The 26,573-nt window shown below is 41.7% G+C and overlaps 3 protein-coding genes across 3 annotated transcripts; all 3 read right to left on the bottom strand.

Annotated features, from left to right (window-relative positions):
* Positions 1-197: 197 nt before the first annotated feature.
* vps51 (VPS51 subunit of GARP complex) lies at positions 198-6,155 on the bottom strand. The gene is made up of 11 exons (XM_080483857.1): positions 5,719-6,155; positions 4,647-4,776; positions 4,405-4,551; positions 4,091-4,310; positions 2,567-3,476; positions 2,162-2,377; positions 1,938-2,021; positions 1,697-1,831; positions 1,489-1,610; positions 1,144-1,231; positions 198-1,057 (listed from the first exon to the last, which is right to left on the bottom strand). Exons 1-11 carry the CDS (start codon positions 5,902-5,904, stop codon positions 797-799), a joined length of 2,499 nt encoding a protein of 832 aa, XP_080339983.1. The 5' UTR covers positions 5,905-6,155; the 3' UTR covers positions 198-796.
* An 850-nt stretch (positions 6,156-7,005) lies between these two features.
* On the bottom strand, positions 7,006-19,679 carry frmd8 (FERM domain containing 8). The gene is made up of 11 exons (XM_080483675.1): positions 19,524-19,679; positions 17,674-17,766; positions 17,430-17,597; positions 16,327-16,428; positions 14,691-14,749; positions 13,593-13,759; positions 12,038-12,253; positions 11,828-11,951; positions 11,376-11,525; positions 10,633-10,861; positions 7,006-10,079 (listed from the first exon to the last, which is right to left on the bottom strand). Exons 2-11 carry the CDS (start codon positions 17,762-17,764, stop codon positions 9,967-9,969), a joined length of 1,419 nt encoding a protein of 472 aa, XP_080339801.1. The 5' UTR covers positions 17,765-17,766; positions 19,524-19,679; the 3' UTR covers positions 7,006-9,966.
* A 1,382-nt stretch (positions 19,680-21,061) lies between these two features.
* Positions 21,062-25,578, bottom strand: rom1a (retinal outer segment membrane protein 1a). Its single transcript, XM_080483686.1, has 6 exons — positions 25,450-25,578; positions 24,942-25,174; positions 23,112-23,542; positions 22,787-23,033; positions 22,291-22,526; positions 21,062-22,045 (listed from the first exon to the last, which is right to left on the bottom strand). Exons 2-5 carry the CDS (start codon positions 25,089-25,091, stop codon positions 22,314-22,316), a joined length of 1,041 nt encoding a protein of 346 aa, XP_080339812.1. The 5' UTR covers positions 25,092-25,174; positions 25,450-25,578; the 3' UTR covers positions 21,062-22,045; positions 22,291-22,313.
* Between the last annotated feature and the right edge of the window lie 995 nt (positions 25,579-26,573).

The following is a 26,573-nucleotide window of genomic DNA, read 5'->3' as shown; positions in this document are numbered from 1 at the left end:
GTCTCTCAGCCAATCACATCGCTCCCCGCCCATCAGAAGAGGGTGGGGCGAAGACGCTTCAACCAATCAGAAGCGTTCTTCAGATGGCGACAGTTCTCACCGTGACAGACGTTGTGAAATTCACCTGAACCACATTATTATTATTGATGCGGACTCGCAGGTATTCAACAGAATTTAGAAAGAAATGAACACACGTTCAGAGGCGAACATTCGTACACTTTAATTGCAGACAAATACATAGAAGCAATCCAAAAGTCTGTAGGCACAGTCAATGATGGGCTCGTGCACAAAAGAGGAGAATCACCCAGGTCGAAGTCAATTTTACTTATGGATTAATAATCAAAAGGCATTTGGAGATTATTCTGATTGGTCAGAGAAAAAGGTCACACAAAAGAATTTCTCATGAGATTTTAACTGGGTATACCATTTTGTATTAGTGTTAACTCTAAATGAAAAACTATTACACATGGGGGTTTGCTGGCAAGCCCTTTTATGGAGACAAAAGTTCAGTCTTTCTTACTGTATGATTTATAAATGAGTAGTACATTGTTAAATCTGTCAGGATCATTATTGATCCTGGATTCTAAATGTAGACCAACCACTCACATTCTTCAAGGTAACAGAGGAGCAATTCATTGTTGTCATTTGCTTTTAATCTTTTGGATTTAGCAGATGTCTCATAAATATTTATGAACACGTGTAGAATATTTCCACCGAATGAGAATACGTTTAGCAGCATCCGAGTTGAGTTTCATGATTCCAGTGTCTGCTGTTTACGGAACGTCTGTGCGGCGCATTAACCTCTCTCACAGATGACTTCGATCACACTCTGCTCCATCGGGGCAGGATCCAGGCAGCGGTGGGCGGAGCTGCCCACTATTTCATCCAGCAGGAAGTGCACGAGGTTCTCGTCAGAGACGAAGCGCCACAAGTACATCTGCAGGTAGTGACAGTCCACCTGGATCTGCTGCAGCCCGTAACGGCCAAAGGTGCGCAGGCGGACGCACTCGAGGAATGTCTTTAAGCTGATTTTTATTATTCCCGTCATCACAGACACCTGAGAAGGGGTTAGAAAGCAGACGCGGCTGAGTGAAATGTGAGAGACGCTTCTTCATCTGAAACCAGGCGGAGATCTGCTCTCACCTTGTTGAACTCCACCGAGCTGAAGATGTCGATCCTCTCGGAAAACAGCTTGTGGATGTTGCTCAGCAGATTGGTGTCCATGGGAGCGCTGTAATTGGACAGAAGACAAAGAAGCTCAACTACACCTACGAGACAAATGATAGCTGGTAGGATAAGACAGGGCTCTGCAACAACTGGTGACCCTGCAGAGAAAGTGAGAGCACCAATACAGATCAGCTGCATGTTTCTGTTGTTAATGTCACCAACAACTTGAGAGTGATTCCTTTTGTCATGAAACGTCAATTGTTCGCCAGTAAACAAAATAAAGCCACCACACGCAGAATGTCTCCCGTCTCTCTGCAGTACCTCGGAGTGTAGCTGGCGGCGTAGCGGGCCTGCTGCCTGGAGCTGCTGTAGACAGAGAAGGTCCTCTTGCTGGAGTCGCTGCTGTGCGCCTTCCTCACGCCTTCTTCGTACAACAGACCCACCTGCGGTGCGGCAAGCTCATCAAACATGCCGTTCACAAACCATAGTGACTGCACAATGTCAAGGTGACACTGAAAGTTTTATTGACCTGCACATCAATGGAGGTCGTGTCCTCCACGACCCTCTTCATCACTGCACGGACATTTCTCGGCTCAATAGTGTTGACCCAGTCTCGAGTTTCGACGCTTTTCCTGAGCATTTGAGAGATAATAAGGCCCTGAACCTGGGGCAGGAGACAGAATACACCAAGAGAGATGATGAATAAAACATCAACTATATTGCTTTCAGTTTGATGCTGGTTCAATAAAGCTTGTTGGTGAAGGACTTACCTTCACATAATGGTTGAGGAGTTTCTGAGCAGCCTCCCTGGCTTCAGCACATAAAGATGTGACAGGTGTAACAGGACTGTGATGCTGAGGACGTTTAGAGAGAAGAAAACTTGTATTAAGATAAACCTTCGAGGGGCAAAGTAGCTCTTTTCAAAGGTTCACAAACAAAGCAGATCAGTCAAACTTCTCTGGAGTCAATGAGACATATTTGTGTAGTTAAATACCTGAGCAAGGAACTGTTCATCTGTGAGCGTGAGTATGTAGGAGATAGTCGAGGTTTCATAGTCAAGGCAGAGGCGAGACAGCAGCAATAACAGCGCTGGAGGAGTCGAACCTCCTTTGTCTCCAGCACTCTCGCAAAACTGGCGAGAAGACTGGCACACAAACTTGATGAAGCTCACTACCAGACTCTCACGTACTCCCTGGCTGCAGAATTCACCCTTCAAGGACACAGAAATAGCTGTCATTCGGGTTGCAGTAAGACAGAATGTCACAAACTGAGTCCAGACTAAAATAACAACTGGGGCAGTTTCAGCAGTGGTTTAGTTTTTCAGACGATAGAAAAAAGAAAAAGTGATTATTGAAAGAAAACAAACATAAAACACCCCCCCCTCAAAAAAAGTCTTCACCTTAAAGTACGGCTTGTTAGAGAATGTAATGTCCTTAGCTGTGAAGAGATGCACCGACGCCAACACGGACTTAATCTGATTGAGAATGGAAGCCGACAGGGAGGAGAGGAGCTCTGGCAGGCTGTTTGGAGCGTCTCTGCCGGAGGCCGGCCCCCCGAGGTGAGCCCCGCCTCCAGCCGCAGCCGCGCCGGCCACAGAGAGGCGAGGGGTGGCCAGGGCCTGCCTCACGTCCGTCAGGCTGTCCATGTAGAAGCTCTGCAGCGCAGAGAGGTACTGCTTCACCCGCTCCGTTGCTGCCCGCACCACAATCTCAGTGCCCCTGTTGGGCACGTCTGAGCCCGGCAACAGTTTGGCCACGGCCTGCAGTCTGCGGTGGAAGCGGTCAAGTGCGCGCACCAGTAGGGAGTTGTCTCCGACACTCTTCTCCTCCTGTATCCTCCGCTCCACCAGCGAGAAATAGCGGGCAGCCAGATCATCCACGAAGGCTTGGAGCTTGCCCGTCGCCATTTGAGGAATGTTTTTGGAAGCCAGCTCACCGGTTTGAGCGTGGTTGATAAACAGTTCTTGATAAGATGTAATTACTAGACATAAGCTGCTCACAAACTCGTTGCAGCCTCTGTCGATAAACTCCAGGATGTCGGTGTTGGTGGTGGGAGAAGGTAGGACGCCACCAGTGGGGGAATTATCGGTTGGCGATCCGGCAGCTGCAGTGGAAGACGGCCTCGGCGCAGAACTATCTTTCACGGCGGATGGATACGGTTTTATCTCTGCTTCCAGGCCCTGCAGGTCTGACTGCAGTCGTGACCGAGCGTGGCTCAGGAATTTATCACAGAGCTCTTCTGCTGGTTCATCCAACTGGAGAAGAAGCTCCACACACTCTGATAAGTCTTTGGCACTTGTTCCACCGTCCCTGTGGAACACAGGCGTCAGCCTCAATGTTACTATAAAGTATGCAATGATATTAAGATAGTTAAAGCACACTATGGACAATTTACTATCGATAAATGTGACAAATATATTTCTCCTTGCAATTCTTCTTGAACAAACTGTAACAAATCATTTCAATTGTAAGTAGGGAATGTATATAGATACTAATAGAGATATTATGACAAAGTTAGTTTAAAAAAGTAAACCACAGCGGACGAACTGGGAGGAAATCATTTTTCTGCTCTTATTTGTTTTTAGAAGCGTTGATGTTGAAATAGACAGGACAAAAAGAGAAAAGCTTTTTGCATCATCTCAAGATTATATTTCTAGAACTGATAATGTGTCACATAGACAAATAGTGTTTTATATCAATATTACTATTGAATGGTTGATTTTACCGTGCTGATGTAATGAAAGTGGATTTTTAGTTTCGTTTGAGACAAAACAAACAGGTATAACGAAAGATTAGAAAACAAATGTAATGTAGCTCATGTTTTCTTATTTCTGGTATTTATAAATTCCCAATCCATACTTCTTTTTAGAAGAGTCCGGACTGTTTTTTGTCATCTCCCATCAAACTGCCAGACAAATCCTCACCTGAACTTCTGTCGAAGTTCCTGCGCCAGCTTGTCCATGATGGCATGGCAGTCGTCTTGAATCCCCTTAAATGACGGCAGGTGGCTGTACTGCTGCAGGACGCAGCGGGCGCGGCGGTGGGAGCTCACTGCTTGGGCGTAAGCCTGCAGCTCCAGACACTTATTTAGCCTCGCGGGAAGTTCAAATAGAAACTGCAGCTTCCTTAGCAGAGTGTGAACCCCTGAACATGACAAGATTGGGGGGGGGGGGGGGGGGCAACGTCACGAATCACTGATAAGAGATCAAATCCAACCAAGTGCCAGTTTACGTCTCACCTGACAGTTTTGTTATCTGCGTATGCTGGTCCTGAAGAGTTCCACTGATCCGAGCACTGAAGTCAGTGATTGCCTCCATGTTAGCGGACAGGCAGTCCATTTCATCTTCCATCTTCTTGAAATCATTCTTCATCTTTCTAATGGTGTCTGACACAAGGAAGCAACAAACAACAGTTCAGTTTCCCGGGTTTAACTGGTGAGGCAAGAGTCGACATTTCAATGGCGGTGAGCGCTCCCTTCACCTGTAGCAGATATGAACTTGTTGTAGTTTTCATACACCAGCGTCTGCATGTCACTGTCCAGAGAACGGATTTGTTTCACCATGCAGGTTTCCTGGTCCATCAGCTCTGCGAGGGAGCACTCTCTTCTCAGCTGTGTTTAGGCACAAATCACACAATGGTCACACAAATACCAATGAAGAATGTATTTAATCATATCATTAAAATTTAATTGTGATTTCCGTTTTCACAAGAAGTCAAGTAAACCCAATGAACTCCTACTTGTCAAGGATTTATATATATATATATATATATATATATATATATAAAAAAATGGGATTTTATTCACAACTACATGTTTATATTCCTCAGAATCACAGTTCACCTGCACACTCAAATGTATAAGCCGAGTGGAAACAAAGTAAAATTAGTTGTACTGTACTTTAAAACGATTTTTTTTAGGAACTTAAACTATTTTTTTCTATATGAAGCTTCCCTACACCAGATATCTCTTCAATTAATAGGAAAGCCTCTAGTTAATATTGAAACAATGTGGTCATCAGAGTTACATTTTAGTTTGGGTTTTTTAAGCGTCATAATAGTAATTCTTCCCTTTATACTCCCACACAGTTTTGTTTCAATACATTTCTAAGTCAATCACTATGTTCCCCAAGCTTTGAGATGAGAAAGTTTAGTTTTAAAAATGGAGAGCAGGTTTGTGTCACAACGTTTTTCCTATTTGTGCCCCTATTTACAAACACTTTCTGATTCATATATACCAAGTGTTGGCATATTCATATATAGGATGGAACAGTGGTTAGCACTCTCGTAAAGCAGTGAGAGGTTGTGGGTTTCTAAATGGAGTTTGCGTGCACTCTTGCACTGTTTACATAGTTTCAACGGTTCTTATAAATAAGGATCTGGACACTTATAATATAGAATCCTTATAAAGGGACATTGACAGGTCAATTTCTACGATAGTGGCTACATAATTTGAAAGTTAGCAGTCCCACTTCAACACATAACAGTGATTAAAAGGAAAGAAAGTGACTTGACACAGTGAGCAGATGATCAGTGGCTGTCAGTGTTTCCACACCTTGTTCAGGTAGACCTCCGGGTCGAAATGGGGCCCATTGATGTCGCACGGATCCAGAGAGTCCGGCTGCTCCTCAGCCTTTCCCTCCTCGTTCAGGCCGTAGTAGAGCTTCAGCATGCCGTGCACCCTGCGCCTCCTCCCGTTGTCGTCCGTCACCACCATAAGGCCGTCCGCCTCTCCGTCCATACTGAAGTCCTCCGGCCAGCTGAGACGAACCAGACGGTAAACAGAGACCAGCCGAACGAACTCACGACTGACAGCAAGAAAACGCCGCCCCTAAACGGAAACCTCGAGCTCCGTGATGAGCAATGGATCAGTAATTTAACTACCTTGTATTAATAGCAGTTATTTTAACAGAAAGAATCAGGATTTTACATATTCTACCGGATACAAGCAGCTTGCTGGAAGCTTCATTGCTTCCGGGTTCGGAGCCAATCAGCTGTTACGTCGTCGGACTGCGCGTCACCAGAGCGACGCGCGTCGTTTTGTAGTTTTTAATGAAACCAGAAGTTGGCAGCATCGACACAAAAACACCATAAACAATTGAATTAAGTGACCAACTTCTCATTTTTTGGTGGAATTTCAGATTATACAGGTGAAACGTATCCAAGTCAGCGCTCAACTTGACTCCATGTTGCTCAAGTCATCAAATTAAGGTAGAAATCAGGGTGTAATTATAGACTCTGAAATGAAATTCAACAATGATCATTATTTAGACTATAACAAAATCATCTTATGCCATCTGTATAACAATGTAGGAATTATCTGTGAAATATTGAAGGAATATAAGATTTTTACATTTATTTCCAGCAAGCTAGAATATTGTAACGGTGTGTTTATAGGTCTTGTTAAAAAGTCTATCAGCTGCAGCTCATCCATTCTGGATGAGCTGCAGCTGATAGAGGGTGGAAGACATTACACCTGAGCTTCAATCTTTGCAGTGGCTTCTTGTGAGTCAAAGGATCCACTTTTATATCTTACCTATTGTCTATAAAGCTCTGAATGGTTTCTGGTATAAATACATCTCAGATTTACTACAATATGAAACCTAAAGACTCCCATGTCAGAAAAATCCTCAGTGAAGCAGCTTATGACACTGCTCACCTGTGGAACAAACTTCCAGAACACCTGAGGACTGGTGGCAAACTCTCTTCTTTGTAAATCAGATTTTCTTTTATGATGTGCAAATCAAATTTTAACAATAATGTCCAATCTCCAAATAAAGCTTACGCAAACTAATAAAAATCAATAATGAGGAAAGCTAGTCAAAACAAAGTTGAACATCAACAAACTTAAAACAGGTTTCATTTTATTGGTCAAATATTCAAAAATGGGACAAATAAGCCGTACTGTATCATGAACAATGCCTTTGGAGTGGAATACTTGTAATTTGATTCAAAAACTGTAATTACACTGAGTAAATAAATCTCAGGTGTAAAAATAAACAAACAAAAAAAACATATCTACAAGAGTATTAACAAAAAGACATTCTAAATATTAACAGTGTTATTCATCCCTGCACACAAATGGTATCAAACAAAATGTATTAATAAGACAACACTTTTTCAATTATCATTACATGTAACTTACACCGCAGGTCCGAGAAGTAAGTTGGGCTGATTTCAAAACAAATCTACAATTGAGTGTCAAAACAGAATCTGTTACAATGCAATAAATCAATATTATGGAAGATGTTAGATGAAATGAATATGGCTTCAGTACACTTAGGCAGTGAGCAGTGGAGGAGTAAACACACCACCATGTAACAAATAATCTGAGAAACGGGCTGTTTACTTAAAAAAAACAAAAACAAACATGTATTTGAACGGAGGCAAAAAATGACCACTGGGAAGAACCACGCCACGCTGTTCACCATCCATCATTCAATATTCTCGCTTCAGCAAGGAAAGATTAAATCTGTCATCTTGTTAACGTTAGAAAAAAAACAATGGCATCACCAAACCGGCCTTTCCTTTTCATAACAAGGTGAAAGAAACAAAAAGGCACTTAAGTTTCTGCGGTGGCTGCTAGACAAGATGCTTGATTAGACCTATTTCTTCATCGTCGTATACAAACAGTGACAAGTATCTGAAAAATGAACGTAAAAATATCTCATAAAAGTTGATAAACTGCTGATGAAAAAGGTTTATAAACTGTATTAGTATCCATAGTGCAGCATCATATGATGTGCAGACTGTGGGAATGCCTAATCCTACAATGTGACATGCATAGTGTACGTTTGCAACGATATACTGGACCCCCGTAGGTCGCTTACAGACAGTAGCTGGCATACAAGTCAAAGCGTTAAAAAAAAAAAAATTTAAGAACATTCTGCAGGTTTGCATGCTGAGGTTTTATGGAGACAAGGACTCTCTTTCATAGCCGTTCATTGAGGTGGGTTTGTACAGCAAAATCAGAGCCTGCATATATTAGTGGCATCAGGGTGAAGTTCAGAGACACACCCAGAAGACTCGGCCAGGTGGGGCGTTAAGGTAGCACACTGGGCTGCAGCATGTCGGACAGATTGAGATTCAAGCAGCGTGGTTAATGGTTGATCAAGGCCACACGCACAGAGGAGTCACTGCCCACTCAAAGATACAGTATGCAATATTTTCAGAGACGCAAAAACAAACTCAAGAGGAACAATCAATAGTTGCAAGTCCTCCAATAATAAGTGAATCTGCTAGCTGATCATTCCTGTAATCCCACTTTGTCCTACAAGGCATTGCAGTGAGTCACTTTACCATTTTTCTTACCTTCAGTACAAGAACAGAAAAAATAGAAGCAGCTGATTTTGGATGAGGGCTGCAGTTCAGAGAAAGTGACTCACTGTTGCCACCCAGTGTACAAAAGTGTAATTACGTACATACTGCACTTTCAAAACCGATACCTCCAGATATGTTGATTCATGTTGCATGACATTAGGTTTATCTCAGACTAGGAAGTTTGTACCATCAATGCTTTACTCAGCATGAAACATCCTAAGAACTGTAAAATCTGAAACCGGACTGTCGCAAGCTGACATCTAAAAGTTGCCCATCACAGTTGTATCTTCAAACTTGTGTCTGAATAAAGGAGTGCCGATGAGATTGACGAGCCAGTTTTAGATTTAGTGCCGGAAGATGCTCAGATTAAGAGCTGCCTCTGTATTCTTTTGCTAATCAGGTCTTGCAAAACAAATTGAGTTGAGACCTGTGCATCAATGTCAGTTGTACACATGGCTCTAAATTTGGAAGATTGTCTTTGAATATAACATTTCAACAGGATAGAACAATATGGCAGGGTAATTCCAAGGTTTGACTGTCACAATTTAACTTTTAAAGTCCAAATCAGTTTAAGGCCTTAACATTGTGCACTTCTCCTGGCAGCATTAATTAGTACATCCAGTAAAATCTCCTGTAAATTTTAACTTTTGGACTACATTTGTACTATTCTGCTTTTACAACTATGAAGCAACAAAATTCATCAAAGAGGGACGTGCTGCCGGCTTTCTCTCCACGACGACCTGACGGATGCTGCGTCTAAATCTTAAATTCACATACTCACAAGAAACCTCCACAACACAGCCAAGGTGCGCCCATACAGATCTCGTCTTCGATCGGTAAAGGTCTGAAGAGGCCTCGCCTCCCTTTTCATGAGAAGAAGGCACTGGCAGTTTGAAAAAGCAGACCAGAGAGCGCGAGCCTTCACATCGCCCCCTGAAACTGTTTGTCATGCTGACTGGAAGGAGGTGGTGGTGGCAATCTTTGCACTTACGAGGAGGAGTGACAACACAGGGACTGATTGCGACACTCTCGATGTTCAATCCCCAATAAGGTAAAAAGAGGTAATGCAGTGGTCGCACTGCTTTGAGGCGTCACATGTTCACTTTGTAGTGGTAAAGTCGCTGCAGGGCGTGTATGCAGCCATCACCGTTTGAGGATTTCTCTAAGGCATGTCTCAGACTTATGAAAGAGGTCCATCATGGATGCAAGGCCATCGATTGAATAGCCACTTCAATTCAACCTCGGAAGCATAACTGATAAATCACTTTGTGTTTCACATTACTGTACTCTCTTAATATACACAACGTCAGAAGATAAATATTCTCGCTCACACTTAGATACCTCTCACTTGGTCCTTTACATGTACATATATTAGCAGATAAACGTCTCGATTCCTTTGTTTTTGTCGTCTTTCTTTTTCAATCTCAGTGTAATTGTTCGGATTTGGTCTTGGAGAGGAACGGGTCCGAGCGCCTCGGCGACTTTAACCCTGCTCCAAACTTTCTGTCACTTGCACAGCCGAGTATGTGGGTACGGTCGCCTGCCGTGAGAAGAACGACGCGGCTCTTTTGGGCTTTAAGCGTTTGATTTCCTTTCCTGAAACGAGAAAAAACAAAGAAGATAAACATTACTTTGCACAAGATGATGCCGGTACTAAAGATTCATCTCTGCAAAGTCAGCAGATGAAAGAAAGTACCCTCATCCCCCAAGAAGCTAAATAATGATTTCGTTTATGAGATATGGGAGCTTGATACAAAGTCTTTTATTATTTATCTGAATAAGGTGCAAAAAAAACAGTTAGTTATTTCATAGCAATATAACAATCTCTCCTGTTCAACCTTGAAGTGCAAAGACTGTTTATTTCCCTTCTAACAGATGTCAAGCATGTAAGAACAGCATTTGTGGGATGAGCAGCAGAACTGGGCCACAATAACTGCCATCAAATGTTCTGCCTCTCTGTGCTTAGTTTGTATTTCCAAACATCTAACATGACACAAACTCAGTTTTCAGAAACTAAAGACAACACTACCTTAACAAAATGTCCACATTACTGTTTGGGTGTGTTGACATGATGTATTCACAGCTGAAGCCTCTGCTGATTTCACACAGAATGACCCGACTGCCACAGTACCGGACCGGCAGGACTCACCGTTGTCCACGTAGCTGATGGTGTTGAGTGAGTGGACTCGGCTGCACACGACACTCCCTTGCCTGTGCAGCATCCCGCGCCGCCCTCCTCGTCCGTTCTTCTTGTTGCCCTCTTGCCCGTCGGGCTGCTGGGACTGGTTCACGTCGCCGTCCGCCTCGGCCACAGCTCCCCCTTCAGACGCAGACTTCAGCTCCACGCAGAACTCAATGAAGCCGCTCATCAGCTCAGCCTGAGGAAAAAAAAAACAAAAAAAACATTAGGTCTGACCCTTGATAACTGTGTGTGATAAACAGCTGTAATGTACTTTTTAATGGCATCTCAGAGAACCTCTGGTACATTAGGTTCACATAGTCATCTTTGGATTAGAGCCTGGTGCGATTATGCTCCCAGGCTCTGTCATTATGTAACACCTCTTCACCGTATAGCGGCTCAGACGGACTCAACCAGCAGCCGTTAAGTGGGGACATAAAAATGTTAGCGCAAAGAAATCATTGATACTTTCCGAGATTTGACAACAGTATGAAGTGTTGCTCTGCTGAAGGATCAAATGAGCACAACAGCAGCACCTCATCGTGAAAACCTTTGAAGCAGCAGGTGCAGTGCAGCTCCCCGGAGGTGCACGTACATCCTCTCTCCTTAATGAACACACTTGAAAAGACTTCATCCGTCATGTTTCAGGCAGCAAGGCAACTCTTGGGAGACTTGGGAGAAGATTTTCTTTGATTTCACTGCTTCCTTCTGACCTGCTTTGAGTAGATTTTCAGCAACTTGTTGACAGGAGTGCCGTCCTCCTCCCCGTCGAACTCCAGCCACAGAATGTGCGAGTCCCCCTCCTCCTCGGGGTAGCTGTGGTCCCAGGAGAGCTCGCTGAAACGCAGACCCAGCAGCACATGCTGCAGGACAGCGAAATAAGAGGAAATCACTTTCTGTAACTCTGCAGAGAGCTCGGTGGTTATTTATACACAAACACAGTGCGACATGGACCATGTGTTACATGTACTACTAACACTTTTTAAAAGCAGTTTAATTCTAGCCTGGACTAAAGCGACTGCGTTTTGTCTATCTTATATAAGATGAGCATTATTATCTATATAAAGGTGGAATTTAGTTTGTAGATGCATTTTGGTTCACTTGCAATTTAAAAAAAAAAAGAAAGGGGAAAATGAAGAATTGACCTTGAGAATCCAGGGCTCACCTTCTCTTTCACATCCATTACATACACTCCATCTAGGCAGATCCCCACGTTCACGGCTTTGCGTTTCCCCCGCTGCAGGAGCCCCTGTGCCGGCTTGTCAATCTCTCCAAAGAAGAAACCGCACCTGTTTGTGTATTTGATGTTAGTCGAACCCTGAAGAGATTTTCAACTATGTCCATAATGAGTCCAGCTGTGAAAACGCACTCCTACCCGTAGTAAGGCAGAGCGTGACATGTGCTGAGGTACTGGTGTAGGAGCTGTGTGGGCTCGGGAGAGCTTCCTGCAGACGTGCTGATCTTTCTGTACTCGCCCAGGAGGTTCTGCTCCAGCCCGGCGTGCCTGCTCGACTTCCCTCGCAGGGTGGAGAACAGCCCTCCGCTCCCCATGACCACGTGAGCAGGCAGATAAGAGGACAGCTTTTTCTCCCTGCAGAAAACAGAAGCGTTTAGGGTTTAGAGTGTCATGATTCACTAGGTGTGTCTTCCTTTCTTTCTTTTCCTAAATTACTGCTTTAAAACACTGTTTTCTTTTGCTCCCAGCAGCCTCACAGTTTGTCTCATGTCAAATAAAACTTTTTGTTAAATGCCAGACGTCTTTATTTTTTCACATTATGAGAAAGCATTAAAAACAATTTGAACTTGAAAAGTTCAGATTTAATGATAATGTACTATCTTGCAAATAGGCTTAAATAGATGAAGTAAATGTAACATTTAAACACATTTACAACAGTATAACCTAACAAGTATAAAGTACCTTTAAAAATATCTGACCAGATGTAAACCAGGCAGCCTGTCATGTCTGCCAGTGAGGACCTACAGTAAAATGTATTGTGCTGTATAGACGTGTAAAGTAAAGAACCCTGTAAAGTACCTATAACTTGTTATCACTTCACTCTCAGCAGCATTTCAAACAACCTTCTGCAGAGAAGAAAGAGGCACATTTCCTGAACGAGAGGCTCTTCTCACAAATGTCCTTTTGTGCATTCCTGGTGTCCAAGAACCCACAAATAATTAGAAAACACTGCGGTGTCACAGTTTAAGTGTTATCAAGCTAAAAAAAAGAAAAGATCAAGCGAAAGCCTTCTTCACACAAAAGGACGCTGTTGACCTTTTTTCAAAAACGCCTGTGGATTTCCATCAAATTGCGACATGTTGTGGCTGATTGTGCCGAAGCACTCAGAGCTGCTCCCCCTGTCTGATGCCCTTTACACAGAGCTGGATTGAGGCATGGGAGCTGGGTGGTGCTTTCTTTTCTCTCTCTCTCTTTTCTTTTAAAGTGCTAACATTTTTCCGGTACATTAAGCTGCAGTGAGGCTTTTTTTTTTTTTTCTTTTCCTTCGTTCCCCCCTCAATACTTAATGATGGACAGCAGAGTCACAAAGCACTTCTCCATTTTTAGCTGTGACGGGGTCACGAGAGCACCTCAGCCACTGCTGGAGTCACAAAATAGAAAAACAGGATCGTGCAGAAAGAAACCTGGATTTATTTTTATCATCTAAAGTAAGTGTTCCTATTCCAAAAAATGTCAAGCAACTGATTAATTTTTTAACTTAATATCAGTGTGTGTGTATATATTTACTACACAATTACATTCTGTTGAAATTAATTCATTTATTCAAAGGAGTAACGTAAAGCTTTAGGAAATACATTTACGAAATGTTTTAAAAGACTGGCTGATGTCAGGTAGCAAGGAAGCTAAATACAGCAGCGAGGGGATTATGAGACACACCTGAATCGTTACTATTATTATTATCTGTGTAACTTACCTTACGGAGGTGGTGAACTGTTGGCTGTCCAGAGCCGTTCCCTCTTCGAGAGCGACAGTCATGGCTCCCAGGCCGTTCCAGTGCTCGGGGTCACAGGGGTACCGACCCGCGAGGATGTTACTCCGGGCCTCCTCGTAAAGAAGTCGCAACACTCCCTCATCATCGATCTGCTCAGGAGAGAGAGAGAGACAGTGACGATAACTGATCAACAACTTACAGATTTTAGCAATCTTATAAAATGCTAATAACCAGTTTACAAAGTTTGGTTTGTCTGAACTGTGCATCACCGACCTCCATCCCCAGTGTGATCAGGATATTTTTATTCTTTTCCAATAATCCAGAACCAGGAATCTTTGCTTATTTATACCCTGTAGTTCTATTAGTATTTATGTGGCAGGGAAAAGCTCAGTATGGACGTGGACAGAGAATGTGGACGTCGTCCAGAAATTTCCCCTCCATGAATCTGCAAACTTTTGTTTCGGTGCAGCACTGGGAAGCTCATTTTCAGCAGCATTTCTATTGGCTGTTAGCAGCTTCAGCTTGTGGCTGAGGTCACACTGTGCAATGTAGTGATCCTGCAGTAATAAATCTCAGGCCGTCCGCGACAATCTGTCTCACTTTCTGACACAAAACCAGATGATCTTAAACCACAAAGATACTCTCATCATGAATACCTTTCCATTGTCTAATACTGCCATAATTATACAGTAAATATCAGCCCATAGTCATTTTTCTAGCTCAATTGACTTGAATTTGATTTTATGATTGTATTAGAAACGTCAACAATGTTTAATCTATTCTTTCATATTTCATTTGCAGCTGTGTGCCAACCACTTCATAATGGGGTTTTATAAAGTCTTTCACCCGATTGCAGAGCCCCTGTGAAGCCAATAAATGACTGAATCTCACTTTCACAAAGCTCTCATTATAAACAATGCTCTCTCCTGACTTTCAAAGTCCTCATTGAGGAGTACTCCGCATTTTGTGAGTCAGCAGCTTTACAAACTTTGCACCCTTGATACCCGGTGATAGATTATGCTGTCTTCATAATTCACTCATTTGTAGGATTAATGAATGCCTGTGCAGATCTAATAATACCTGCAGCTCCTTGGACTTGGGATAAAACACGTTGCGTCGGTACTGGAGACACGGTTCATCTGAGGAAAAAGCAGAGTACAATGATGATACATTAGTGTCTGTGTTTTTCAGTCTCATCGTCCAAAGTGGATGATTGTGGGTAGAGAGACAACTGGAGTGTCCTCCAACACACCGTGCTCGGGCTTTCAGTCCTGCTTGGTGTGTGTGGAATCTACTCCACAACAGCAAAACAAAACACACAACATCTTAAGTGATTATACTTGACCTCTGGGATACATTGTTGTTTAATTGGGAGTAAGATGTCCAGAGGTCACTGTGTCTTTGACACTGTTGGAAGAATGTGGGTGTTTCACTCGCAAAATTATAGAGAAAAGAAAAGGAAAACGATGCCAGACTGTGAGTCAGCGTCTCACACCTCCTCTCCAACTTCTTACAAATGTGTTCTGGCTCTCAACATCTACGAAACGATTATATATTCATCCTGATAGCACGAAAAATGTTGGTAATGATTTCTGATTTGACAGTTGTTTTAATGGTATTTAGTAATAATGTTTCTATCAGACTTCTGACCAATAACTTGATCAATTAAACACATTTTGGCGTTTAAGGTGCTTTTCACTGATATTTATTATATGTATTTAATTTTAATGCTGTTGTAATGGGATGCTCATACTTTGGCTTTTGTGTGGTCATATTATCGTGCATTCATAAAATAATTTTTTTTAAAAAGTACACTACAAATTCCGATTTGAATCATAATTTCACGGATGATGTTTTGCTTTAATGGAAATTTTACCCACTTACAGTCCATGAGTCACAGTTCAACTTAATGCTCCTGTAAAATCCCTTTTTTGTTCCCAACTGACACTTAAATGTTGGGTAAAAGTGATTACACTGAAGAAAACAGGAGAATGGAGGAAAAAAACGTTTGTGAAGGTTTGATAAAGGTTTGTAGTCGACTGTCGTCCATAAATCATTCCAAAGCTTTATTAGATTATAATCCACCCTCAGATGAGAATAAAAGCCTCACAGATGTATGTTTGTTTTGAGTTGCTTCAGTGATGAATAAAGATTCAGAAAGGAGTTGCATATTTCTTGGCTTGCAAATATTCACCATTATAGAGTGAAGTAGATTGTATCTCATATACTTTCCATTTTTTTTATTATACTGTATTTTGAAACATAACAGAAAGCTGGAACTAAAACTAAATGTGTCCAGAGATTTAGAATGAAATAAATGCTGAAAATCACCGTCAGCTCTTTGTAAATGACGACTGGCCATCTGACATTTCCCAGTAAACTAACAGCAACGTTATCTCAAATATAGTCATAACACTTGCAATTACTTATAACTGTCAGACTTTATAAGGAAATAGTCCAAACACACCCAACAGCACATTTCGCCCTTATTTAACCCGACAGTACAACTGAAGGGTGAGATAATATGAGCTTGAGTCACACCATCGCTGTATTTCATGTTTTCATTTCACTTTTAAGCTGTTATTTGACATAAGCCAAGACAGGCTTCTCTTTTCACAGCCTGGCTTGGAAGAAGTGAATACAGAAGAATGATTGGCACGAAAGTGGAGTTTTAACGGTGCACGTTAACTCAGCGTCATCCAGGCCAAACTCTCACCTTGTGAAATGTCTTCCTCTGAAGCCTCAGTGAAGCGATACAGCAGGTCCTGCCACTGTCGGCACAACTTGTACGGCTGATGCCTCGCTTTAAGCTGCAGCTCTGGAAGAAAAAAACAGCAATACATTTACATGTGTTATTTATATTATGTAACAGGGCTGTAGGAGATTAGGTAAACATGTGATGTGAGATAATGTCCAGTTTTGTGAGTACAATAGTACTATCCAATCCAGAAATGAAAACACGGTGTTCTTCATAATCTCTTGTTTTTTTCCTGTTAGGGGATCAGTTCCATCATTCTCTTTAAATCCTGCATGTCCTCCCTCACTGCATCCATGAACCTTCCTCTTCCCCCTTTGTCAGTCTCTAATGTTCCACTGCAATGCCACTTCAAAGATGAAACTAAACAAGTACTCAAGTAAATGATGTGAACGTCTCTCTGCTCTGGGATTTGTACTTCAAAATGATAGTTTCTTTCTTTTTCTGAAAATCTCGACAAGGCGGTAGTAAACCGTGTTTAATTTATCATCATGTCCAGTTACAGTCATAGACTTTCAGAAGCAGAGGAATTGTTGACCTTTTAGTCAGATTCTATAGTCACTTTTCCTTCACGTTTGTGCTTTTGTGTCTCCGACTTGTGACTGTTGCCACCAGGTTTGACTTAATGTTGAATTGGTCAAATGAGTTGTGATCTGGTGAAAACAAGAGGTTTTATTTCAAAATTGTCCAGTAATAATTATGCCTTTAGTGTTCCTATCACAATCTCATCTGCAAAGCTTTTGTCGAGATACTCAAGAGACTCACTGAAACTGCAAATAGTAGCTCTTCACCCAGACTTTATTCGCCCACATTTTGATTCCTTCCTGCCATTGTGACATTTGCTAAGCATTGTGACCTCAGCCACTCCGATCTATATAGAAAACAGGCATCGAGAGCAGCAGGGCTTCATCTGATTGGCCGAAAAGAAAAGAGAGTAGCACAATTCAGTACTTCGCAATATGTATATTGGGCACTTTGACATCACGATGGCCAGAAATTATGATTATATTGTTCAGACATATTATGAAATAAGTGGTGTTTCACTTAATGAGCAATGTTCTCACCGAGTAGTGGGGAAGAGAGCCAGAAGGCAAAAGCATCCTGAGCAGAGTCAGGAATATGAAGAGCCTCTCGAACACTGCGGCCCAGCTCCTGCACCGTGACGCTGCCCAGCCCCTCCACTGATAAGTGCACCGCGCTGTCTCCGAACAAGTACACAAGCACGTCCTGAGCTGTGGGAAACAAAAAAAATGTCACTATGGTACCATGTGAAAGAGCACCGCGAAGAAAGAGGTTGTTGAAACGTACGTCGGGAAAGTGTTGCAGAGGAAGCGACGCTTCCTCTTTGTGAGTGGTCGTCCGATGAGTCTGGAGGAAAACTGTAATCGTCTCCTTCCATTTCTAATTTGAAACACAAAGACGAAACCTGAATCAGTCACAACATCAGCGGGCCTGAGCACTGCAACATCCTCGGCAGACAGAATGAGATGGGCAAATCTGATGAGGGAGAGAATAAAACATCCAGAATAGAGTGAGATGGAATATGATACTTAACCTTTAAGACAGGGTTGCCAGTGTGGCAGTTCTCACTTAAATGCTCAAAGTGCAACTGGGAGAGCTGGTTTATAATTGCCTTCAGGCAATAGTTAACTGTGCTTAAACCTCTTTCATTAATCGAAGTCTTCTTTGTCCAGACATGTCCTCCATTCAAGTCCTCGTCTAGCATGTGTTTTTGAAAGACAAAATATTAAAGTGTCCTAATCTGAACTGGGTAATTTGTGACTCAGGTCCCACAAAGATCACGATGATTGATGTACAGTGCAGTCTGTCAGCTTGCAACTTTAAGTGCTTGATTCGTTACTTAAAATCCGTCCAATCTAAAGGTTGATGACTGCACTAAGAATGTGTGTAGCCATAGTCCAGAGCAAACGTTTCAAGTCACGTGTGGAAAAACTGGTATTTATCAAGGTTGCACAGTCATCAAGCGCCGTGATTGGCTTACAGTTTGTCTGCAGCTGAAGAGAGCAACCAAACATATACAGCCAACAATAATATAAAATATATTCAAGGGAAAACAAATAAAGCATGTTTTGGGGTATTTTGTTCTTCTCCATAAAGAAAGTGATGGCTTGACTTCACAGGACACCAATATAAACAACATGAAATAGGTGTGGGATTACATGAAGAAAGAAGAAGACAAAACAATCAGAGAGAGAGACTAGAAAAACTTTCCATAAGGAGGTTGTGTGAAAGTGTACCAAGAAGTCACCCCAAATATTGAAAACAAATCAAACAAGAGAGACACCAGTAAGCAATCTCACATTGCAGCATAACCATAACAGTCTGTATATTTGTGTCTACAATCAGTTGCTCAATAACAGTTGACTGAGTCCAATTATTGTGAAAATCCACTGGTTTATCAAGTCCTACATAAAAATATATTTTGGACCTGGAATGCTGGCTGCTTCTCAGGCTCTGGAAAACATTTGTAAACAAAATGTATAGCTATGATAAACAGCAGCTGACCAACTGCCAAGTGACTCTCTTTAAGAGTTGAGTAAACAGACATTAGCAGCAGAAGGAAGTGGACATTACACTTTCCTCACTCATGTTTTGACGTAGTTCTGGATTCAGTGTGACCCAGAAGGAACGATCCTGTACAATCACAACCTCTCAGAGGAAACCTGGTCTCACCCTGCTGAACTTCAGGCGTTTGTCAGAGCCATTCAGAAGCAATGCGACAGGGTATTTCTTCAGGGAAGAACCACACTGAATCGTCCCAGGGCCCGTGGGGCGGTCATGAGTTGTCTCCCTCAGATGGATGTCCTTTGCGTGTCCAGACACAACAAGCAGCGGACACACTATCCCGGGCAACACGTCAACTCAATTAGCCGACGATAGCTGCCGTCAAAGTGGCTGTGCTGTGTGTTTCACCCCCCTTCTCAGTGGAAATGTTGCTCACGCCAAACGTCACTGGGGTATTTTTAGACACATAAATACATTTTATTCACCAGGCCGATGGAAACTATTTATTTGCCCACTTGTGCTCCCTCCTCCCCCGTTAGCTAACTTTCGGTGTTTTGTTCAACGGTCCGACACACTGACACACACACACATACAAAAACAACAACTTAAGAAAAACAACATCTCATATTCACCTAATTGTCACTTCTCGGTAGCTTCCCTCCACTTGCCACGGCAGCTCTGGATAAGATAAATGAGTAAATGAAGTAAAAAAACGGACCAACAGTACTGGTGTTATCTCCCTGACTACAGCTAGCCAGCGCTCGACTAGCTTTCCGGGCAGCTGCAACAGTTACGGAGTGTGCGCGCGCTGGATGATCCGAGTCTTAATAATCACTCGTCTTTCGTGGGTGTGACAGTCTCTCTGGACGATACTGAACCACCGCAAAATACACTTTCTTTAATACAACAGTTATAAATGCAAACTAAAACTAGTACTACGAGATTCTTGTGATGTAATAATGCTAAACTTGTTTTAACTTTCACACTGAAGATGAGTCACTTCCATTCGGGATAAAAAAGATCCAGTCTCCAAAACGACTTTAAAAAAGTATTCAAACGTCAGTGAGCGCGTAAACGTATCACGTGATTTTGACGTAACTACAGCTGGAATTTCGACTCTTAAAGAAACATGATCTCAAACAAAATCTAATGTGATGAGAAAAATAAATACAGTAAATCTATTTAAAAATGAGGACTGTCAAACCGTTACACCAATGTACTTCGTGTGACATTTCTCAAGTGATAATACTTCAATTTAATGAATTTATTTATTGAAAACTCATTGAGTAAATAAGTCAAGTCTATTGTCACTGTAGCATTAGTATATCAATACTTCATATATTGCAATATTGTCTCACATCCTTTTTAACTTAATCAAACTCTTGTTGCACAAAACAGATTTTTAAAAATCTGATATCCAGAAGTCGAGAGTCAGCAGCATCTCTGTCGAGAGAACCTTTAGCAATTTTAATCTATTAATACCCTTCAAACATACATCCAGTATGTATATATGAATTAATTCAGAATAAACAAGATAACAAAGATTAAGGAACAACAGCACGGTAGCTGACTGGATTGAGTAAAGTGGATTGGGGGTGCACAACAACAGCAGTGACAGCAATGGAGACAACAAGTACCAAGATAATAAAAAGATATAATAAAAAAGAAAATGCACATCCATTGATACAATTAATAATATTAATTGACTATCAAATTATTCATGTAATCTAACTGGTCTTTTTAATGTCTTTCCATAAAAAAGCTGATCAACTCTGAGTTTATGTAACAAGTCATTGCACATATATTTATTCACAATAGGGTTTTCAGAGTGTGGGAGGACGAAGCCCCTCTCGCTTCAACATTGTTGTGCCCCCAGAACTCTCAGATTGCACAAGCTTGCAGTAATGTTTGGCTGAATGCTCTTCCTTACCTCTTTATATGAAGTCTGCTCCTGTTCAAACAATTACTTGTATGATTTTGCACAAAATGCTGTATGTAAACTACGATACACTAAAATCTTCCCACTGACCACAAAGTTTTTCATGAAGTTCGTCCGGTGCCATGCCTGGGAAGCTCATCCCACACTTTGAAAACTACTATTCTACACAAAACAGATTACAGCCAAAGCTAAACTACATTAGTTGAGCTCAGAGAAATAAAGTAAACCCCCATGGAAAAAGAATTTATTGCGCATACACCTTTGCATTGCACAGTCTGTGTACCTATGTTCATCAACACATTTCTTAACATGCAGCCTCTTGCAAGTATGGATTATCCGCTGATACGTCACTTTTCAAGGACATAACTGGATGCTTTTCAAAATGCAGTGACCAAAGTTTAAAGAAAAAAAAAAGGATCCCATGAGAAATTGAAGAACATTGACATTATTCACTTAATTAAATCAGAAAATGTCACCCCTTTGGACTGTGATGGCATTTTTATGACGCTATCTCAGTTTGATAATCTTTTGGAAGCACATTTCACTCTGCAGCGCCCATCCACCTGACGCAGGTATATAACTGCAGGAGCAGCAGGTTGAGTATTAACCAATGTGATTAGCAGCTTAAACAAAGGGGTCACAGAGGACACACTTGATGGCTTTCACTGCATTACTGACATTGATTAATCAATCTTCTTAATCCGATTCCTTTCACTGACTCGGAGAGGAGAGGCAAGGAGAAAGATGCGTCCCGGAGCACCTGTTAGTGGACAGACACATATGAAGTGTGCACCTGAACCGCACTGCATTCACATCGAGGCAGAAAAAGGGACTCCACTCCAAGAGACATTTTGTAACTTCAAACTTTAATAAGTCCTCAGTTCTTTTGTGTCATAGTCTTGTTGCACAGCTGAGCATTTTGCCTCTTGCCACTCTACAGTCAGCATTATATCTTGGTTTTTGAAAGACCAAAACTTTGTTTTGAACACTGTCTCATCAGTTACTGTTTATCCAGGTGAATCTCTTTTTTTTGTTTTTGTAAACTTCTGACACGGACAAGTATTATGAGAATGCAGTGTGCATCACACTCAAAAGCAATGGAATGAGATTGTAAACAAAATTAACATTAATAACATGGAAGATAAAACCAATGATTCCCTCAAAAGAAAAGTGCTCATTTATTATTTGTGTAAATGAAGATATAATGACAAGTACCTGAAAAACAGAAGGGAGGATGGGTTTAACAACGCTTTTGTGGGTGTCTTAGAGATATACCAACGTAAAATCAAATGTAAAAGTTGAGTACAGTTTGTATATTTTTACATTAACAGAGGTGGTTGTCTGAAATTTAAAAAAACACTAACCCTAAATTTATGAAATTAATAGAAATGTATCATTTGTGTTCACTTCTTAAATTGAAATCATTCATTAGTTGCCCTCTTTGTGTAAAAATTATTTACATGTAAGTTCATTTGTCGAGGTTTTATGCGGGGGTGGTGGCTGCTCCTTCAGGAGTACCCTCCTCCACATCGTTTTTAATCAGGAGGAACTTCAGCAAGGGGTCGAGGTACTCCATGACGGTCTCTTTCACTCCTTTCTCCAGCAGGTAGCCCTCAGTCTCGATCTCTGTGTTTTCCTTCCCTGCCACGGCCTCCATGGCGGTCTGGAGGAACCGCAAGCTCACCAGCACGGAGCCCTGAGAAAGAGGAAGGTGGAGTGTGATGAAGGTGGCTGATGGGTAAATGTGGTTTCTAGACCAGGACCACCAAAGGTATAGTGATGGGTATTCTCAAAACGTAACAAATAAATGAGAGGTTAGTTGATATAGGAATCAAATAACCAAAGTAAAGGATGTTCAATATCTTGTTTCATGATCAGACATTATCCATCGCCCCCAAAAATCAAGATGTCGCCACCATGTTCTGTCTGAAATCAACATAAAACCTCATGATCTACCTGTAAGATGAAGATTGACAGGACTCCAGCGCCGATGGTGTTCATCAGGCCCATGTAGTAGTGGACCAGGGCCTCTCGGCAGCCATGGAGGTAAATGTTGAGCTCCTCCGTTTGGTAGTCGTAGTTATAGTGAGCGGAGTTGTTGGTGAGCTGATACTGGATGCACGGTCTGGGAGAGCTGGGGTTACAGCAGCTGAACGGGACTCCATCCACCAAGTAGCGGCCGTCCACGTTGCTCTTGATGCGGCTGAGTAAACAAGAGAAAAATCACTCGCCGGTGTTCCTAAGTGAATTTTGGTGAGACGTGACACTTCTATCCACTTACTCTTTCACTTCTTTAGAGTTGAAATCCAGGTAGCGGTTGCTGATCCACTGGACCTCGAACCAGTCCCGGAAGTCGTTGTTTCCACAGCACTGGAAATCCATCTGCAGGCGATCGATGTTCTGCTTCTGGAAGCAGCGGCCCGGGGTGTCGGTGTCCTTGTAGAAGCGGATGCCGTTCCTCAGCCCGACCTTAAGGGAAGACTCCAGAGTCCCTTTCATCGCGTAGCTCATGATGACCGCCAACAGCATGAGGACGGTGAAGAAGCAGGAGACAGCGAAGTAGGGCTTCAAGAAGTTCTTCCAGCGAGGAAATCGCCCGGCGTCCAGCGCGTCCTGACAGATCTTCGACGCAAAGTAATTGATGCCCAAAGAGGCCAGGCCAACAATCATGAGGGTGTTGGGCACAATATGTATGTCTGAGTTGTCCATTACCTGGAAGTAAGACACAAAACCATATAAAGTCAGTTGTTTGCAGTATTATGCAGTGTTGCTTTTAAAATTGAAACACAACAAATACATAAAGATAAATCATATTTATAGATGTGAAAATATCATAATATTGAAGTATTCCAGCAGTTTTTAGTGCCTTCAAAAAAATGTGTAGTTGCTGGACGTGGTGAAAATAATGCCATCACATTGAAATATCTCGGCGTTAAATTCAAGTTTTTGAGTTTTTAATATTTACTCCTCACACATAACATCAAGATCTCAAAAAGGTGAAAAGGGACATTTTCTGAATATCATCATAAACTAAACATGATGTCCATCACAAAACATTTGAAAAGATCTCAGTTCAAAAGAGCTGAGCTTTAACTGTGTTGCTCATGCGAAGCCACAAAAACTGCTTCTGATGATGAGAAGCTGAGCACATCTACTTAATAAGTCCAAAATGAATTCTCTCAAAGAAAACATGTTTAAAAAACTAAGAGAAGAAACATACTCATAGTGACATCATAGAGAGTACACAAGATTTATCTGGGACTGACATGGTTTTATGCAGATTTTGCACAAAACATGCAGAATAAACACTAATAAATAAAATGTCTAGTTTCTATAAAGAATTTGACTTTTAAGTGTTTGGGGTAAAAAAAAAAACAATGGTTGGATTGTAAATCATCACAATGAAGAAATAAATTTGTATCTTACATGGAGTTTCACTCACTTTACCTGAACTCCATCATGAAAAGCTATATGGGTTCACAGTAATGCAACGTGACTGTATTTGTGTATAGATCATTTACTTGCTAAGTTTTATTAGATGTAAATGATTAAACTGTCAGATAATTTCCACCCGACAATGAAAAGCGAATAAGTAAGCACAGAACACGTTGGTTTATTGAAAATGGAAAGTTGGTCTGACAACCTTGACGGATTAGGATGATTAACAGTGACAGAGCTCAGTTTATGAAATGATGACTCAGGATTTAAAGTGGGTCACAGGTATATTTACTTCTTGCTGATCTACAATTAGCAAGGTGGATTTCTATCCGATTATATCCTCACAAGACAGTTTGGGTCCTTTACGATGTTTCCTTCCAAATTATTGGTGTAAATTGTTTTAAAGAGATAGGAACAGAAGGCGTCTATCAATGTCCTTGAAGCAAACTATGGTGTTTATTCAGTAGTGTGTATATGTGAGAATGTGGTTGAATACAGTCATTTATTGTTGCCATCTGCTTTGTTTGTAATTATTACAACAACAACAAAAAACAGCTTTGAGTTGGCAGATTTCCACCTAATAACTACACAGTTATCATGTGTTCCTTCTGTTAATGTAATTATTAACACAAGCTTAAAAAAAAACGAAAAATGAAAGGAAGACTTGGAGTACCTCTGCCCTCCTGAGGAGCTCCGTCTTCAAGACGCACCCCAGGGTGAAGGTCGTGGCCCCGGCGACTGTGGCACACCAGGAGAGGAGCCACAGTCCCTGGGCCAGCTTCACCCTTTTCTGGAAGGGGAACTTCATCTTCATCACCACCATGGTTGCAGCGAGGAGGTCCGAGTTGGCCGGGGGAAGAGGGGAAGGAGAGCGACGAGGTGACGAGGGAGGATGCTGTGCTCGGTCTGTGAGAGAGGAGGAGAGGTGAGAGGCTGGACTCCAGAGGCTTAGCCAGGGAAGTGGCAGAGGTGAAACACAACTCGGGAACTTGGAAAGCAGGCCGGCGGAAAAAGACAGAGCATGAAAAATGTACTCAAAAATAAATTGGGATTGAAAAAAAATAAAAAAAAAGTCAGCATTGAAAGCTTTCAGTAAAATCCTTTAAAAGTGACAAAATAAAAGCTTAACAGTTTGTGTGGTGCATCTCAGGTTATAAATATATGAGTGAGTCAAATTTCACCTTATTTGGTCTCCCCGAAAAGTCCAGAAAAAAGTCCAGCGCTCCCCACCGACCACTGTGCACCTTCCAGTGTGCCACACAGTGGATTTGGCACACTGGATTTGGCAAACCTGGTTCCCGGGAGCATCTTACCACTAATTCCTACCTATCCTCTTAAACTGGGCTGCAGATCCAGGCCATTGTCTGCTCAGCACCCATCACTCATGTGCAGGGATACGCATGACAAACCAAATTGAATCTGACAGGGAGATGAGTATGATTAGTGTACAAGTTATTATTTGTTGACCCTGAGCACATTAATGCAAAATATATGCGAGGAAATGAAGCAAGAATCTTCTCCAGCTTCTTCCCACAGCCCCAAAATACTCCATGGACTAATTGGACAAATACGTTTTCTGCCAATGATGGATTTCTATATTTCCCTGTATTTGTTGACTAGAGAGTAAAATGAAATCATTCACAACAAAATGATTAGCAACACAAGGCAGCAAATTAATCACAGTGATGAAATGTTTCCCCTCAGCCATGACAGAATGTGCAGTGGCAGACAGATTAAGTTGTGAATATCTTATAATACTCATGAGGAGCTGAGAGGGATAAATATAACGCTCCAGGTCGCAGGTCCAGAATGTTGGCTTGTCTGCAGACTGTAGGAATGTTTCAGGCTCATATAGGAGCTGCCATCATGTCATATTCAGTTTTTATTAAGGTCAGAATCATATGAGTAGTTTTATGTAGCCCCAAAGGCACTTAAGTCAACTGAGAAATGCTAATAGGCCAGAATTATAAACAAAGTAGGAGATCCATGTGTTGTACAAGAACAAATCATCTTCACTTTGCTTATTTGAATTATTTCTCAGATTCGATTGTTTTTATAAGTCTAGATCATCAAATATGTCTTTTTTATGGGTTAGAATTCTCACACTGTCTTAAAATGAAATGGTACTTTGTTAGTTACTTCCTTTTTAAATGTTTTGGGGGGTTTTTTGGACTGGAAAAACTAAATTATCCATAGAAAAGTAACTCAGATGGAGACTTCGATTCTGTCATTTAAGCCTGTTTGAGTTGTGTGCACGTAGCTTTATTATTGTTGTGTTGCTGTAACATATTCGAGTTGTCAGCAC

The sequence above is a fragment of the Lipophrys pholis genome (assembly GCF_963383615.2).
Source record: "Lipophrys pholis genome assembly, chromosome: 16".
Classification (NCBI taxonomy): domain Eukaryota; kingdom Metazoa; phylum Chordata; class Actinopteri; order Blenniiformes; family Blenniidae; genus Lipophrys; species Lipophrys pholis.
The sequence above is the reverse complement of the archived record's forward strand: the minus strand, read 5'-3'. Positions and strand labels throughout refer to the sequence as shown.